Source organism: Cryptomeria japonica, chromosome 6, assembly GCF_030272615.1.
Source record: "Cryptomeria japonica chromosome 6, Sugi_1.0, whole genome shotgun sequence".
Taxonomy (NCBI): Eukaryota; Viridiplantae; Streptophyta; class Pinopsida; order Cupressales; family Cupressaceae; genus Cryptomeria; species Cryptomeria japonica.
In genome coordinates this window covers 243,449,977-243,466,953 of record NC_081410.1, presented here as the reverse complement: position 1 = coordinate 243,466,953, position 16,977 = coordinate 243,449,977, and the positions used below count along the sequence as shown (strand labels likewise).

General features: G+C 40.5%; 1 protein-coding gene across 3 annotated transcripts in view; it reads left to right on the top strand.

The window, feature by feature from the left end:
- LOC131079753 (nudix hydrolase 19, chloroplastic) overlaps positions 1-14,412 on the top strand; it is a 164,381-nt gene extending 149,969 nt beyond the window's left edge. For 2 of the 3 annotated variants that reach the window (XM_058017787.2, XM_058017784.2), the window contains exons 5-6: positions 12,547-12,639; positions 13,694-14,412. In XM_058017787.2, the coding sequence (XP_057873770.2) occupies positions 12,547-12,639; positions 13,694-13,959 (359 nt within the window). In that variant the 3' untranslated portion in view covers positions 13,960-14,412. The remainder of the gene's footprint in view (positions 1-12,546; positions 12,640-13,693) is intronic. The other variant, XM_058017786.2, reaches the window with a different exon arrangement.
- Positions 14,413-16,977: the final 2,565 nt, after the last annotated feature.

The following is a 16,977-nucleotide window of genomic DNA, read 5'->3' as shown; positions in this document are numbered from 1 at the left end:
ATTGCTGGTTGACATATTGGCTTCTGACTGAGCCTTCCTCGATTTTGCCCATTCACTATCCATTGTGCATCAATTTTGATATTGGAGGCTAGCGATGTCAACTAGAGGTTAAGGCGATTCCTTCATGATCTTTGGTGTGAGATTTTGGTGAAACTTTGGGTTGCATTTGTGAATCTGATCAGAACATGTTCGTGGCACTTCAAGCCTCGATTTGGGTTGATAATACATGGTTCGGCTTTGAGACATCCTTGTTGGGTGAAGCACTCTCATTTGGAGGTGAGACTGATCAGTTTAGGAGAGGTTATTGGCAGCCATCATCAACAAATCAGTCATTCTTTGTACAGCAGCAAGGCCGACCATAGAGTGTTTCGATTTGGCATTGAAGAGACCTCAATTGGGTGGATATTGCTTAATTCTTCATCAACTCAACAAGGCGATTCATATCAGGTTCTTAGATACTACAATTCCTTGTGTTTTCAGTTGATGTGCATTGAGTATGTAAGTGCCAAATGTCCTCAGAAAATCTGAGACGTAATTTGTTATCAGTCCAAATAATGATTTTGTAATGGCAAATTGATTTAGCAATTAATGAAGTATTGGAGTAGTTTGGTGACTTCTTATATTCATTTTCCTGAGGTATTATGACATCTATTTGACAAAATGTCAGCCCATAGTTATTTATGATTGTGATGCTAGCTGTTATTGGTTGCTGTCTATATACTACTTAGTCATCTCACTTCACTTTCAAAGCTGTTTATGAATGATCTTTCATTGAAATTTAGTGTCCAATGTCCCTTATAACAAACTGAAAATTAAGAACAGCAAGCTAAGCACTTGTAAGGCAAGTGTTTGATGAAATATCGAGGCCAAGAGAATCAGAAGTTTATATCACAATTGAATAGGGACATTACACGATTCAAGGCATATAAAAAGGTTTTGGCTAGCAATTGTGGAGCATTTTTTTAAGGACTACATGCCAAGGGATGAATTCCTCTATCATCAATTATAGAAATTTCCACTAATTTAATAGAGACAAAACATGTGGATTACTTGGAAACATACAAAGATGTGAGGCTTTTGACAAGATGATTTCCATGAAGTTTAAAGAGATTTTTCCTGATTAGGAGTTTTGCAAATGTTATAAGGCAAGGACATTGTTGACTTTAATCTGTTATACTTTATCAAAGAAAACAAAGACTTGACTTTGTTGCCGGGAATAATCATTATGTTATGTTGTCGTCGGTAATAATGAGTTACGACAGTCAGTTAGTTAGTCGTCTCGAAGGGCAGTTGGACGCGACGGTTGGTCGCACCCCTTCGAGTATTACATATTGCATACCTTTCCTTCTTAGTATCATCATGATAGTCGTATCTGGGTTTAATGTTAGAAGCACTTGATGTACATGAACTATTGAATTAATACAGAGACTGGTTAATTAATATATTTCCATTATGTTTTGTGCATTTACTTTCTGCATTTAATTGTTTACCCGTATGTGGCAAACATTTGGTGCCGTTGCCTAGACATACTCGGGAAAGGAAGGAGCGGATGGCGTAGGGACACGATGGGCCTACTCATCAGTGAGATTAACCCAGAGGCCGACGACGCGCAAACAGAGCAATCGTCATTGGGACGCAGAGCGTGATGGCAAGAGGCGAAGGGGAAATTGAACCCTGTAATAATCCTGGTACAATGTTGATATAAGTTGTGGCCGAAAGGGAAAATAATCAAAGAGTTTTTTTTTTTGTGTACATGGTGTGTGCTTGCTATGTATGGAAGTGATTTATGCCAAATATACTAAATAAGGACAAAAATAAAAAGATACAAAGTGATGAATGGGAAGTGGCACAAAGAGCGTTGAATCTTAGACAACAAATAGAACGAAGGCGTAGGCTAAGGCAACTTGCCGAAGGACGACCGGCCGAGGGGTTGCTCGAAAGGAACCCAGGAGGTGTCATGGAGGTTGCAGAGGAAAAGATAGACGGAGAGAATTACACTCTCTACACTGTCGTAGGGTTGCCCAAAGGGAACCTAGGAGTCACGGAGGGTGCCGAAGGAGAACTCTATAGTTCGCCAGAATACCACCGTAGGGTAAGAAGCTGCGAAGAGTTGGTGGAACAAACAAGGCGAAGTCTAAACCTGATCGACGCTACCAGAGACCTACTAAAGAACTTGTCCATTTCGGAGGACAACCGGAGGGAGACGACCGAAGGTGACGGTACGGCTGACGGTGCCGAGAGAGCACAAGGGTACCGTACCGGAGGCAATTTGTTCGGTTCAGGGTCAGCAACATTCTCCGGAGGACCCACGAGTGGAGGGTTAGGTGCAGGAGGCGGAGGCAGAGGATCACCACGTACAAGCACACAAGGCACCAGAGGAGCGAGACCCAGCGGTGGGATGGCAAGTAAGTAGAAGCTGCCGAAGTTCAACGGCGACGCGAAGGAAGATCTCGTCCGCCATTGCCGCACTTGCGAAACCATATGGTCAGTGAATGGTGTTACCGACCAGGACGAATGGGTAACACAATTTCCAGCAACCTTAAGGGGAGTGGCCATTGACTGGTACACCAATATGGATAAGACCAAAGTCGGCACATGGCCCAACCTGAAGAAGGAGTTCGGGATAGAGTTTCGCCTCCTCAGAGATGACAATGAAATAGTAGCTGAAATCTATGGCACAAAGCAGAACAAGAACAAGATTGTACGAGCCTATAGTTGACGGCTCAAGGAACTGTTGGGGAAAATGGGGAGTCAACTAGCGGATGGGTTGAAAAAGAGATGGTTCGTGGAGGGACTGAAACACTCCATCCGGAAGAAGATGAAAATTGTTCCACCAACCTCATACGAAGATGCATATAATAGAGCGATGGATCTCGAGAGAGAGACCAAGACATCCAAGAAGAAAAAGAAGGATAGCTCGTCCGAGGATGATGACTCTTCCGAGGGAAGCAACAGCGATGGCGAGTCCGGCAAAAAGGTGCAAGCCCTGCAGAAGGACATGCTGAGGATGATGAAAGAGCTGAAGGTTATGAAGGGATTTCCGAGCAAGACCGACGAAGGGGAGCTTTGGTGCACGGAATGTAAGATGGACGGCCACAGGAAAGGCTCCTACTAAAAAAAGGCCTATTGTGATATATGCTAGTTGATGGGGCATCCCACCAGGGAATGCCCCTACAACATGAAAACACGAAACCAACAAGTATTGCTTACGTAGGAACAACCAACTACATCGGGCGGTACCGGCAGCTCCCAGGCGAACAACAATGCAACATCGGGAGGCTACCGAGATAATCGGTGGGGAGGACGAAACAACAATAACAATACAAGGAGTCGGATCCAATACAACTCCAAAGGTCAACCGATGGTACAATGCAGAGCGTGCAACCAGTGGGGGTACTTCGCCTGAGACTGGCCGAAGGGAGAGGCCACACAATATTTGTTCAAATGGTGTGGACCGAGAGACCACGAAGATGCCACCTGCCCGAAGTCCGGCATCAACTTGCTCAATATCGAGGAAACCAAAGAAGAGGAAGTGCTGGCCATAACCCGCGCCCAAGCCAGACACGCAATGTGCCCAAACCTGGAGACGAAGAAGCGAAGGGTATGGGAAGAAATTGAGAAAGAGATACGAGAAAGGGCGAAGGCGAAGGGTACGGTGGGTACTTCCAGCCGACCGGAGGCGGAGGAGGCTATACTAAATTAAATTTTAAAACTGGAGGTGCCTGTGAAGGTACACGACCTCCTCCAGACGATGCCTCAATTACGGACGACGTTGCTGAATAATCTCTCCCAACCACGCACCAATACCAACCACCTCATAGATGTTCCTCGGGGGTCTGCAATAGACCCCATGCTGCTGGCAGTTAACACTGGAAGGAACCCGACCATTGTGGAGATGGGTATCCTTGGCACCATTCTAACCGATACCATCGTCGATGGTGGATCAGGAGTGAATGTTCTTCTAGAAGAAACCTGGCAGAAGCTAGGGAAGCCAACGCTATGGCCATCTACGTTCAATTTGCTGGGAGCAGATCAACATGGAATCAAACCCATCGGGACATTGATGGGCCAGCAAGTTACCATCGGGATGCAACCCTTCATACTGGACTTTGTGGTAATCCCACTAAAGAAAAAAGGGTATGATGCAATCTTAGGGAGAGGGTGGTTGGTGGCAGCCAAGGCCACCCACAACTGGAAGAAGAACACTCTGTCTATGGAGAATGGAGGAAGGAAGTTTATCATAGACCTTGGGACGCAGTTGGTTAGTGAGGAACTGGCATCATCTTCCGAATCGGAGGGTGAAGGAGAAGGCGACCTGAGGGACGAAGGACGGGGTTGCAGGGAGCCCAACGACGAAGGGATTCTCAAACTAGGAGAGTGCTCCGAGGATGAGACAGGGTAACTAAACGGGCTCTTCCACTGTGTTGACGTGTATTTTGTACACTATCAAACACGGAATAAAATACCTAAAGGTACCTTATCCTCTCTTGAGTAAAGCCTCCGAATGCTGAAGATGTCGCGAAAAGGATCAATCGGGATGACTTCAAGATGTCGCGAAAAGGATCAATCGGGATGACTTCAAGGTTCTTGTATGTAGGGTCTCTACGTGTGGATAAGCTCTCTATGGTATGATGTGATTTGCTGGAATCACAAGGGGACTTACATTTGATGATTGAACGTCTGATCTGCTTTGAATATTGCTGGAACACAGGCTCTTACTAGCTTAGACTTGAAAAAAAAGGGAAAAAGATGAGGGCGAGGAAAGGATCTAATCCTAACACTAAGAATGTAAGAACAATGAATGATCTTTGATGAAATTCTAACTAAGTCTTGTTTTGACATCACAGGAACATCTCCACAAGGTTAGTGTGATCTTCGAAGGAAAGCTTTATGATGTTCAAATCATCCCTGCAGGCATAGACACCATCAGGTTGATGCATATCGATGAAGAAGCGACAATTGAAGTTAAGCTTAAGCTGAATGATTCCAGTTGACTACACAAGGCAAGTCTGCAATCAACAAACTGCTAGTAGTATGGATATACGAATTCCACCATCAATCAAGCACATTTCTTCCACTCATCTAATCATAAAATCAAACATGAGAAGTATAAAGACCATGCAAATTGTCGAATCGACCCATAAATTTCACCATTTCTTCAATGAAGTTACAAGTCTTTTACAACAACACCTTGGCAACAATCTTTGCCTTCTCTCTCTACTCTACTTTAATTGCTATTCTATCAACTAGCTAATCACCTTCTAACTACTCTCTATCTATCTTCTAATTGCTTCCAACTATCTTCTAACTATTCTCTTTACAAAATGAAATGCTAGGGCTTATATAGTGCCCTCAATACAATTCGATGGCTTAGATCAATTTGAGATCAATGGCCAAGATTCAACAATGAAAACTCTAATTAGGGTTTGTTACAACCATTACATAACATTTAATGCTTGACCAATGATAAAATTGTATTGCTTGGACACATGTCCTCTCTAGAAAATTCCACCAATGGATAGCTGGGGTAGGTACATAGAAGTTTGTGCCACCTTCCATGAATTAGGTACATTGAATTTGGACATGCTGAGGTGGACCAATCCGACTGGAGGAGTGATGACTGGGATGACACCTCGTCTGACACTTGTAACTTGGTAAATATTCAACTTGATGTTGTTGAGAAGCTAGCTTAAATTAATTCATCTGGAACTATCTGCTTCTTCAACGAACCCTTGTTCTAACTTCTTGTGTCCTTGATGTGCAGGATGATTGATGTACCTCGCCTTGGAATGCCGGATTGGAAGAGGTCGCCCTTGATGACGTTAGTCCAAAGAAGGTCGTCCCTGTCGATGCTAGGCTGGAGGAGGTCGCCCTTGTCCTTGCTTGATTGTCCTTGATGAGACCGTCCTTGATCTGGTTTGATTTTCCTTGAGAAAAGTCTTTCGATTTGTAGATCTTTCGAGCTTGGGAGTCGCCATCTTGATACCTACACAACATTTCACAATTAATAATATATCTTGAAATCTAAAAACTAAACTTTCAAAGGAAGATTCAAGATTTTAATTTAGGAAACCTCATGATAAATCTTGAGTTATCATTTCCTAATTTAGGATTTTCAAAGCAAAATTTAAATCTTCAAAAATGGTGCCAAGGTGATTATGCCATACCTCCACTTGGGAATTAATTCTAAAAAATGATGCAAAAATAGGAGAATTCGCTAGGCAAAATGTAGATCAAGACTCCCTTTAGCAAAATGCGCCCCCTTTAGCTTGGAAAAGAACTCCATCTTCCACTAGCCTCTTCAAGATCTGGAAATTTGCCTTCAAATGTCTTCAAAAATCTGGAAATTATCCTCCAAACTAGCAAGAAATACGCCTCTCCAATAGCCTTCAAGATGAATTTCGCCTTCCTTAGCTTCTGGATTTCGCACCTTGTTGTTCTTCTCCAAATCGCACTTGTGTGAATGAATGAATGATGGATTAAAATCGCTCAACACACCTCTCTTATATGGGCGCTCATCCTTTCATTATCCATAGGCCGACTTGGTAAAATAGAACCAAAATAAACAAAATTAATAAAAGGAGAAGGCCGACTTTATAAAAACATTAAATAATACCTCAAGCGCCCCAATTTTATTTTTAAATTAATAATAATTAATTTTAAATGCCTTTATAATTAAAATTTTGATTTTTTTAAAGGCATAAATTAATTATTAAATGTTATGCGCCATTTTTAAATGCCAATTTAATTAAATATTTCAAATTTTTTATCAAATTTAGCATTTAATGTATTTCAAAAAATTATTGGCGCCTAGGCATGGGAGGAATTTGGGACTTTAATCAAATTCGCTCTGGTCCTTGGGAGAGGGACAGGAGCGCCCATGCATTTTGGTCCTCCATCTTTCATTCTTCACGTTTGAAACTTCATCCTCTACGTCCAAAATGGGGTTCTCGCTTGGTATTTTGAGTTTAACCTATTCCATCTTTGGAATGAATGCCTTTTAAACCATTTTCGCCCTGGTCCCTTGGTGAGGGACAGGAGCGATTTTTGCTTTTCCTCCTTGGCCCTTGTCTTTTAAATCGTCAAATCAACTTGTGAGGGCAATTGATGATCCTTGTTTGTTCTATGCATGCCAAACTTGTGCCTCCAAGACCAAATGAGCCCTCCTAAGGATTTTTCGCCCTGGTCCTTGACTGAAGGACAGGAGCGAATTTTGCATTTGAGCTCAAAATTGTTGATTCTTGAGGTTAATTCCACATTCGTCGTCCTTCGAAAGTCATTTTTGACCTTGCGTAACCTTGCCTTGACGTAACTTTTGAAGGGAATGGTTGATTCTGTAGAAATCGCCCTGGTCCTCCAGTGAAGGACAGGAGCGATTTTGCATTTATGGCACAAATCCTTAATCATGTTAACATCGAATTTTCTTCAAGGCGTAAAACATTGTTTCTTACTCCATCTTGAATGTTTGAAACGAAAGAGGCATTTAAAAATTAGGCATACTTGACTATTTCGCTCTGGTCCCTTGGTGAGGGACAGGAGCGCTTTTCGCTCTGGATCCTCAGTGAAGGACAGGAGCGAAATTTGACGTTTTGAACTCTCTATCAGGATAATTTTTGTGGAATATAACATTTAAGTATAAGAGATCTTATACTTTAAGTTATATTCCATATATACTTTCAGGATGTTTGAGAGTGGTTTTAGACCTCCAGGAGTTATATTGCAAAATCTAGTTTTTTGAGGTTTTTCAGTTTCCAGACTTAGTCAAATTCAGGATCAGGACATTCCAGACTTAGCCAAATTTCAGGATCAGGACTTTCAGACTAGCAGGACCTGCTATCCTATTGATCTCCCCGACAGCACTCAAAAATGCAAAGGCCAACTGACAAAACCCTAAAAGACCTAAAAAAAACAAACCCTAAAAAGCAAAAAAAACAGGGGTCCCCATTTGCAATGGGGCGATGTGTGAAAACGTCACAACACACTGGCAGATGGAGGATTACGAAATGTTCCAGAGCTCCAGGCTCGAAGTAGAGGAACTAGAGCAAGTAACAGAGGAGGTGTACCTGCCGGAATATAGAGAATATTGGAAGGGAGACGCCCCAAACCTCGGTGACGTAGATAATCCCAAGATAATTCGTGTTGGCAACGATTGGAACCCTGTGTGGAAGGCCGTAGCCTTCAAAATCTTTATTATTATTCTTTTTCTTATGTACAGGAAGGAGACCGTGGTTCTTGTAGAATTTATGGTTCCAGGTCTTCGGATGGCCATTGAAAATAGACTTGCCATCAACGGGTCCAAATTGAAACCCTACCACGAGAAGCGCGCAGGGGACCTGGGAGGCCGGAAGGACACCCGAGAGAATGGAAGGGCACTTGAGAGGTCGGGTAGGTGACTCGACCGGCACAGGACCAAAGCGGGAGACTCTCGGGCAAGGCAAACCGAGAAAGGGCAATCCTAGAGGCACGGGACCCGAGCCGAAGACTAGATTAGGGATGTAAAAAACAAAAAAAAAAATCTTTGAAAGTGGCGGTGGGAACCCGTGCGGTGGAACCACCGTATGTTGGACCACGTGCGGTGGAACCATTGATGATGGAGGACACCTGTGGTGGAATACCCCCGTACGGTTGAACTGTGTTGGGCGTGCGGAAGGAGGACTGTACGGTGTGGACGGTTGGTCATGTTGTCCGTACGGTGTGATCCGTATGATTGGAGGTGTCAGTGCTTTTGTTGACCGTACAGAGAGGTTGTATGGCCGGGGTGCCATCGGGGATAGTACAGTGGAAAAAAACAAAAAAACAAAAAAAAACGACGACCAAATTGAAAAAATTATTCGATGACGTCTGGAGCCAGGACGCTGAAAATATTAGAGTGGAGAAGAAGGGTTTTGGCATCTTAAAATATCACAGAAATGATGCGCTGCCCTAGACCCCCAGTTTATTTTTGAGCTACAATACACTTTTTGAGTTGGGCAAAGGCATCAGAGAAGTCACGGTAAGTGTGGGGTTGTTCTGTACTGTGAGAAAGAATCCTGAAGCTAAGCATTGGCTGGGAGGCCATAGAGGCAGACGGATTTGGAGGTTGCAAACAAACAGAGTTTGAAGGAAGTCATTGCAGGAACGCGAAGTCGTACGACACCAGGGAGTTATTCAGTTCAGTTATCAGCCTTTGGGGAGTGTGATGAAGGATTTGAGGCGTCTCCTAGCCTTTGTGGCAGAAGGTTGTGGCCACTTCCAGGCATGAATGGTACACTTTGAGGAACTTGGAGTATGTCTCGACTGGACGTGAGGTTGCCTTGGTGGATGCACAGAGGGCTCGGGAGGAGCTGACCACCAGGTTGGAGGCAGTAGTAGCGTGAGACTTAGCTCAACGTACCCAGGAGTTGGATGCCGAGAAGCGCGGGTGGCTATCGAGGACAAATTGGCTAGGGAGACAGTATGACTTGAGTAGCAGTTGGTGGAGGCTGAGACTAAAAAGCGTGTTTTGCATACAAGTTTGATGGTAGCAAAATAGGGTTTTCAGGCGAGGACACAGCAGGTGTATGAGTTCCAGGCTCAACTGGCGTCAGCAGTTCCTGTAGTTCTCTACCTTGGTTCTGTTTAATGTCATCTCTATTTTGTATTAAGTCGTCCGGAGACGACTTCTTTTCTTGGGGGGGATGATGTTGCCGGGAATAATCATTATGTTATGTTGTCATATCATGTTTATGTTGTCGTCGGTAATAATGAGTTACGGCAGTCAGTTAGTTAGTCGTCCCGAAGGGCAGTTGGATGCGACGGTTGGTCGCACCCCTTCGGGTTTTATATATTGCATACCTTTCCTTCTTAGTATCATCATGATAGTCGTATCTGGGTTTAATGTTAGAAGCACTTGATGTACATGGACTGTTGAATTAATATAGAGACTGGTTATTTAATATATTTCCATTATGTTCTGTGCATTTACTTTCTGAATTTAATCGTTTACCCCTATGTGGCAAACAGACTTTGAGAATGTAGCACCTCCCAAGTAGTGAGTTGAAAATGGTTAAATCCAAAAGGGCAGGCCTCTTCATCTTGTTGTCTTGAGGATAAGACAAATTTATGAAGCCAGGGGCAGATGCTGGTGGTCTTATTCATACTTTTGGTTTGAGCTTCCTCGTACACCATAGAGTCTCTGAACATGTTGTGACACATTCAGGATGGCAGACAGACAGTATAGAATAGTGGTGGTGTTTGGCCTGTCCGGTGTCATAAGACACTTTGCTCCAACATTCAAGGTCCTAGATGGAGAGAGGACATGTGCAATAGCCATGTTCCTATATATTGCAGCATGTTCAGATATTATATATGATTTTGTAACATGATAGTGAGGATATATCATCTGAGTGAAGAAAAAATAAGAGAAGAGTATAGTGTACAAAGCAGAAATTGACACCAAATGGTGGCTTACAATATATTATAGTATTGAGTAAAGGAGTGAATTTAGATTAGGAAATATCTGTGTTAACGCGTGGAATATATAACTTCTTTCTTTGTCAAATTTACTCTTCTTAATCTGATAGTATATTCGTGACTCCTTTCCCTTTATGTTATACATTTGATCTAACTAGGGTCAAAATCCTTTAAGTGGCTTAGTTACACTTACACCCAACTCATTCCAAAAACATATATGATTAATGATATTTTTGTGTGATGATATTATATCTTATCCAAACAAGATCATATTCCACCATGCACAATTGATCATCATGGGAACTGCCTGAACAGCCCTCACAGTTACATAAATGAATATTTTATCTTGCTTACAAATACATCAACTCTCTAGCAGCAATCTACAAGGGATAAATCATTTTACAAATGGTAGGGAATCTCCATTTCAAGTGAGGTACCACCCTTCTTAGGCACTAATAATGGTGCAGAATGCTTCTCCAAGGAATCTGCCATCTTGTAGATGGATTTTCCTTAGGTGTAGTGACTCAATTCAGAATTCAGATAGTCCTAAATACATCTGTAATAGATAGGAGTGAATTGTGATTGATAACAAGAGATATAGAGAAGAGCTGTTGTTAAGTGTTGTATACTTATATGATACAAAGTTGTCATCAAAACTGACGGGGGAAGTGGTTTAAGTTGACCTTGTTATGCTGCATGCTTAAGCTATTAGCGGACAGTGCTCTTTTGGGGGGCTTACTGGTCAATGGTCACCCTCAAGTGGGACCTATTGCCATTCCTTTGGGTTCTGACCTTTCAAATGGAACCTTCCCTCTATAATATGTGTGATATTTTCCCCATTCATCCTTTCATGCCATTGAAATGATAACTGAAACTCATGTGTGCCAACTTAGTATTCTTTTTCTTTCAAGAGTCATGACAATTTGGGTTGAGTTGTCATTGTTTTCTAACTTAGCCATTCTAAAAATATATATTATTATATTTGTATTTCTCATCTTTCGCTCCTTTTTTGCATGTCTATGTTGGTCATGCATGTTCTATGCCTTACAATAAAACGGGGACAGGTTCTTGTGAACCTTAATGCATGCATAAAGGACAGTAGCCTGAGGGAAAAAAAAAATTTAAGTGTTTTTCCCAATTAAAATGTTCTGCAGGGTAGTTTTTTTTATTAATCCAACTTTCAACGATATCACTGGTACATGGTGATATAATGATACAAAGTAAGCTACTCACATATGAGGAATTCATGATCATGAAGTAGCGCTGTCTATCGATGTAATTCTTCAACAGACGTTATGATGGTGGTCATAACACCTTGCCTGCAGGTGTGATGTGGGTTTTTAGAGAACTTGGGTACAACTACAAAATGTAACTTGATATTTCATCCCCTGGTGTTCAAATAAAATTATTTCCACATCAATCAATTAATTTATCCATTGTATATGTGAGCGTCTCTTTCAGGTGAAGAACAGGGAGGAATTAAGCAGGAGTTACTTTTAAATTTGGATATTTCAATCCAAATGATAAGAAAATTGTATTATTCCATGATAAGATCTGTTGAATAAAGTGATAATTATCTTCATCCCGCTGCATTAGCATGTGGCCCATTGAAATCTGTCACACCCTTTTACAGCTGTAATTTTAGATAACTGATGAGTACTCAAGCTAAAGATGCAAATCGGCTGCAAGGAAGAGGAATTTTGTAACATTGTTTGGACTTCCCAGGTGTATGTGTATGTCAGAGCATCATTGCCTTCAATACTGGATCTGATCTTCAAGATAAACCAATAAACCAATGCCTTGATTTGATGTAGGAGGAAAAGCTAAATTATGGTCCTTCCTTTGAATATTTTCTGAATAGCTCCAGCTCTGTTTAGAGCAGAACAGACGCAAATTACTTATCTAATTAGAAACAAAAATGTTAGGTACCACAACCAGAGCATTGTTTTTCCTACTCAATATATAAATTCAATGGCATAATTAACTTATTAATCCACCCTTATTTAAAGGTAGAATTCATGCATCACTCAAGTTTTCTCTTATATCATGCACATTTTTGTTAAATATTGCTATTTGATATATCTTAATCTAACTTCAATCTGGAGAAATTTGCAGTTGGACCAGTCAGTATGCCATGCCAGTTGATGGTAGGATTTTTTGCATTTGCAAAATCCTTTGAAATTCTTGTGGACCAAATTGAACTGGAAGGTATGGTCTCAAGCTTTATGATTATATTTATTCCATTTTTTTCATGTTAGGTTTCTCATAAGTTTTGTTTGTTAGAAGACTTATATTGGTAACAAAACTTATATTTACTCAAACATGATATTGTGGCATTCTGTATTTCAGTGTGAAAGGCAACTAGATAGTTATGGATGATGCAGTGATCTAAGTATCACATAATGTGATTCAAATTTCTGACTTTATTATTATTGGTCAAAATGAGGACTGTTTACAACAATATGGCAACAAGTTGCATGTTTTTGTCTCCCACGCACACAGTGATATAGAAAGAGTGCATGTGCATGCTATTTGGTAATATGTCTATTGCATAAGGTTGTACTTTAAGGATTGATGACTTTGAATTCTCTTACATACTTTGAATTTTCAAGCCACATGCACTGAATTCTAACTTCTTTGTACATTCTCCTGTATTGATCCTGCCCATGCCATCCTTTATGATTCAGATGCATTATAGTCTCCTAATAGTGATGAGTTTACAAACTATGATCAAATCCTTTTTATATCCATAATCTTTTGGGGTTTGTTGCTATGCAGTATAAGTAAACTGTAATCGCAGGCAATCTAAGGTCAAAAATTTCATTCATTCATTCCATGTGTATTTTCCCTTCATATGCATGCATCCAATATTTAACCTATTGCAATTCCCTTTTACCTTGTTAATTTGTGCTGCATTAGTGCTGCTGCAAGCATTATATCTGACTGCAACTCTAAGTTGTTCCGAAAAGGTGTTCTTGGCACTGGGGAAAAAGTTAAATTGAACTCTGTTGGATGCATACAATTGATGGTCTTTGCCTTAGGGTAAAAGTATATGATAAAGTTATAAGCATTGCTTGTTATGATTGCATTCGGCGTGCATAATTTTCTTGGGTTCTTTTTAAATTTTATTGAAACAGGCCTTAGTAGTTTTTATCTCGTGGATTGTTTTTCTATATAACATTTATAATTTATGACATTTGTAGTTTCAGATGTTCTGCTATAGTAAACTAGAAATATGATCTAATCATCCAAACTGTTTTAGATGCACAGTGGTTCAGTAGGGAAGAGGTGAAAAAAATGTTGGATTATTCACGATACAAGAAAGATCAGAAGAAAACTGCATTCCGGATAAATCAACTATGTGCTGGTGCAGAAATGGGCAAAGGCTCATTACCAGATATCAAAAGGAATATTAAGGGCTCGAGAGAACTCACTAGCATGTTTGTGCCAGGACCCTATGCAATCGCACATCATTTGATTTCTTCTTGGGCATATTGCAATCAGAACTCGCTGCTTAGCAAGCTCTAATTATGGTATATATAGACAAATGAACACACTGTATGATGTATGGTTTTCTGGAATTCCAAGCGGGTTTTGATCAGAAGAATTGTAATTTAAGTTTTCTTTGATATGTATTTTCTCTATAAAATGTATTGCCTTAATGTCAAGTGTTTTCCAGATGTTACTTCAGAGAAATTAGGTAAACTTTCAGAACATTCACGATGCAATAATATTTGCGGTCCTCGTCTTGCAGCATGTTTGTGCCAGGACCCCATGCAATCACACATCATTTGATTTATTCTTCAGCATATTGCAGTCAGGACTCGCTGCTTAGCAAGCTCTAATTATGGTAAATATATAGACAAATGGACACACTGTATGATGTATGGTTTTCTGAAATTCCGACTGAGTTTTGATCAGAAGAATTGTAGTTTAAGTTTTCTTTGATATGTATTTTCTCTATAAAATGTATTTCCTTAATGCCAAGTGTTTTCCAGATGTTACTTAAAAAGAAGGTAGGATAAACATTCAGAACATTCATGATGCAATAATATTTGTGGTCTTCGTCTTGCTCTGCAGTGCATATTCTTGCATGTTAGAAAGAAATATATTTCTAACTTTGCTATCACAAATTCCTATAATTGATTTATGTAGAAGTAGTCTTCTTCACGAGGCTAAGTATAGCCTATGGGACAGACCCCTTCAGAAATCAACTTCTGCAATACAACTCTTTTTTTGTGCAGCGTAATGATGAGAGCCCCCCTAGCCTCTCCACACACCCCTCATTGAATAAATTATCCCAAGAGCATTCCGCAAGAATGGTTTCATAACTGTCCCTGCTGTCCTTGAAAGCATCACATTCTAGAATGAATTGTTTTTCTGTTTCAACCTTACCCGAAGTGTAGTAAATGCACTCTTTCCTCCCAATTTTCTTTTGGTCTTTTCCGATGCCCAGTTTCGCATCGGAGTTGATGGGAGTTGGTTCTTAATCGAGCAATGAGGATTTTGGCTTTCCACGATAAATTGGCCCTTATGTACACTTTTTGCTGATGGTTACACGAGGGGTTAAACTCTTCAATATAATACTTTTTCTTTCTCCCTAGCTCCTTACCCCAACTGCGCTTGTGGAACTTATCTATAACATATGCCTTTATCTCCTTGCTATTCGTGGGGCACATGTTCAAGTATATATCCCATTTTCTAAGCCATTTGCTATTTTGTCGCACCCAAGTTTTCTTTCTTTTGCATAGTGTGTCGTTGAAGACGACCTTAGGCCATCTGCCCTCATCCATTTACTCAATTCTTTTCAAATAACAAATGAGCCTCGCCAAAGCAGTTGCTTCCATCGACGCAGCCCCCACTTCACCCAACATGATATCATACCAGACTGAGCTTTTGAGTTTGAACTTGTTTGTAATCAACTGCTTTTGGATCTGCTCAATTTGTTTCCACTGTAAATTAGAGGTGCTACTGGCTCACACTTCGCAGCCATAAAGTGCAACCGGAAGCACTAAAAGCTCAAAGAGAGTTTGGGTAGTCTTCCAATCCCATAACTCTACCTCTCTGCACCTATTTTGAAAAGCATATAATGCTTTCCAACCTCCCATCATTCTCTTCTTTCTGCAACCTTCCCAACTTAGATTTTTGTTGAAATCAGTTCCGAGGTACTTGTAGTCTGCCACTTCTTCCAAAACACTTCCTTAAAAGAAGAACTTATGGTGGTTATTCTTTCTTTTGTTGGAGAAAATCATCACTTTCGTCTTGCTAATGTTGACCTGCATACCAACTGTTCTACAAAACTACTCAAGAGAGTGTAAGTGCTCTTGTAAGCCAAGAGCAGACCTAGCAATCAAAATAATGTCATCTGCATACAAAAGGAGCCACAAGTGTAAGTATTTAGTTATCTTTCACTAAGTGTGCAAGTATCAAGTAGATTGATCCACAAGAAAGATCTTATACTTCAAGATTTAGAAAATACAAGCCTAATATGGATATGTGGATTTATATTTAAAATTAGAATGATTCATGTTTAAAATCTCTTTAAGGTATTGGCATGTTCTATCTTAACACATTAAATTCTTGCTTGAAAGAGATTAATGAATAAAATTAATAAAGTCAAATTAAAAGAAAAGTGCATTTTGAAAGATTTTGGATTGGTTTGCAATAAGTACTCATATGATAAAGAACTATTGTTCTTCTTAAAAAAAAGTTTGGAGATGTTTTATGATTTTTAGTGCTATTAGATTTAGTTATATATTTTTAATTTTTTTCCTTGTACCAATGATTCATGATGGAGATTGGGATGATAATGTTGGCATTATGTGAACCGGTATGTGGACATAATGATATTGTATGTTGTCATTGATGTCAATATGCTAAAGAAATGAGAACCGACATATGAGAGAATCGGTAGAACACTGTGAACCAACATTAGTGCCAAAGTGAAGCGGTGTGCTTGTTCAAGGTGAACCGGTATATGGTTATGGGAACCGGCACATGGAAGTGTTGTATGACTACCGGTTGGTAGTCTCAACTTCAGGGTTTCCGGTTTAAGTGCTTCAAGCCTGTATGGCTCAACCGGTGACATTGTGTGATGAGTTAGCATTGTAATGAAGAACAGATCATGTTGCCACGTCAACCTTGTGCACGTGAAGGACCTTGCATGAAGGAGATTGTTCCTATCTACCTCGGGAATGTGCGAAGTCTGTAAAACGGTGATAACGTGTGATGGGTTATCAGCCACCATGAAATCGGTGAAAATGGACGATGGAGAATGTCTTGAGATTGGATCAAGACTGTTGCAATTAATGGAGTGTTCTCAATGGTCAGGATTGAACTGTTTGAATTCCTTAACCTAACAGGTTTAGGGTTTAGGGTTTATGCTACCGACCTATCTGTTCTCCTATAAGGTCGATGTTGTGTCTCTTTCTGAGGTTGTTGACAAACGTTGTGTGTGTGTATCCAAGAGAAGGGATACATGATTCTTGCTAGACCAAAAAGAAGAGAAGTGATACTTGCAGAGTGTAAGTGCAGAAGGTGAAGAGG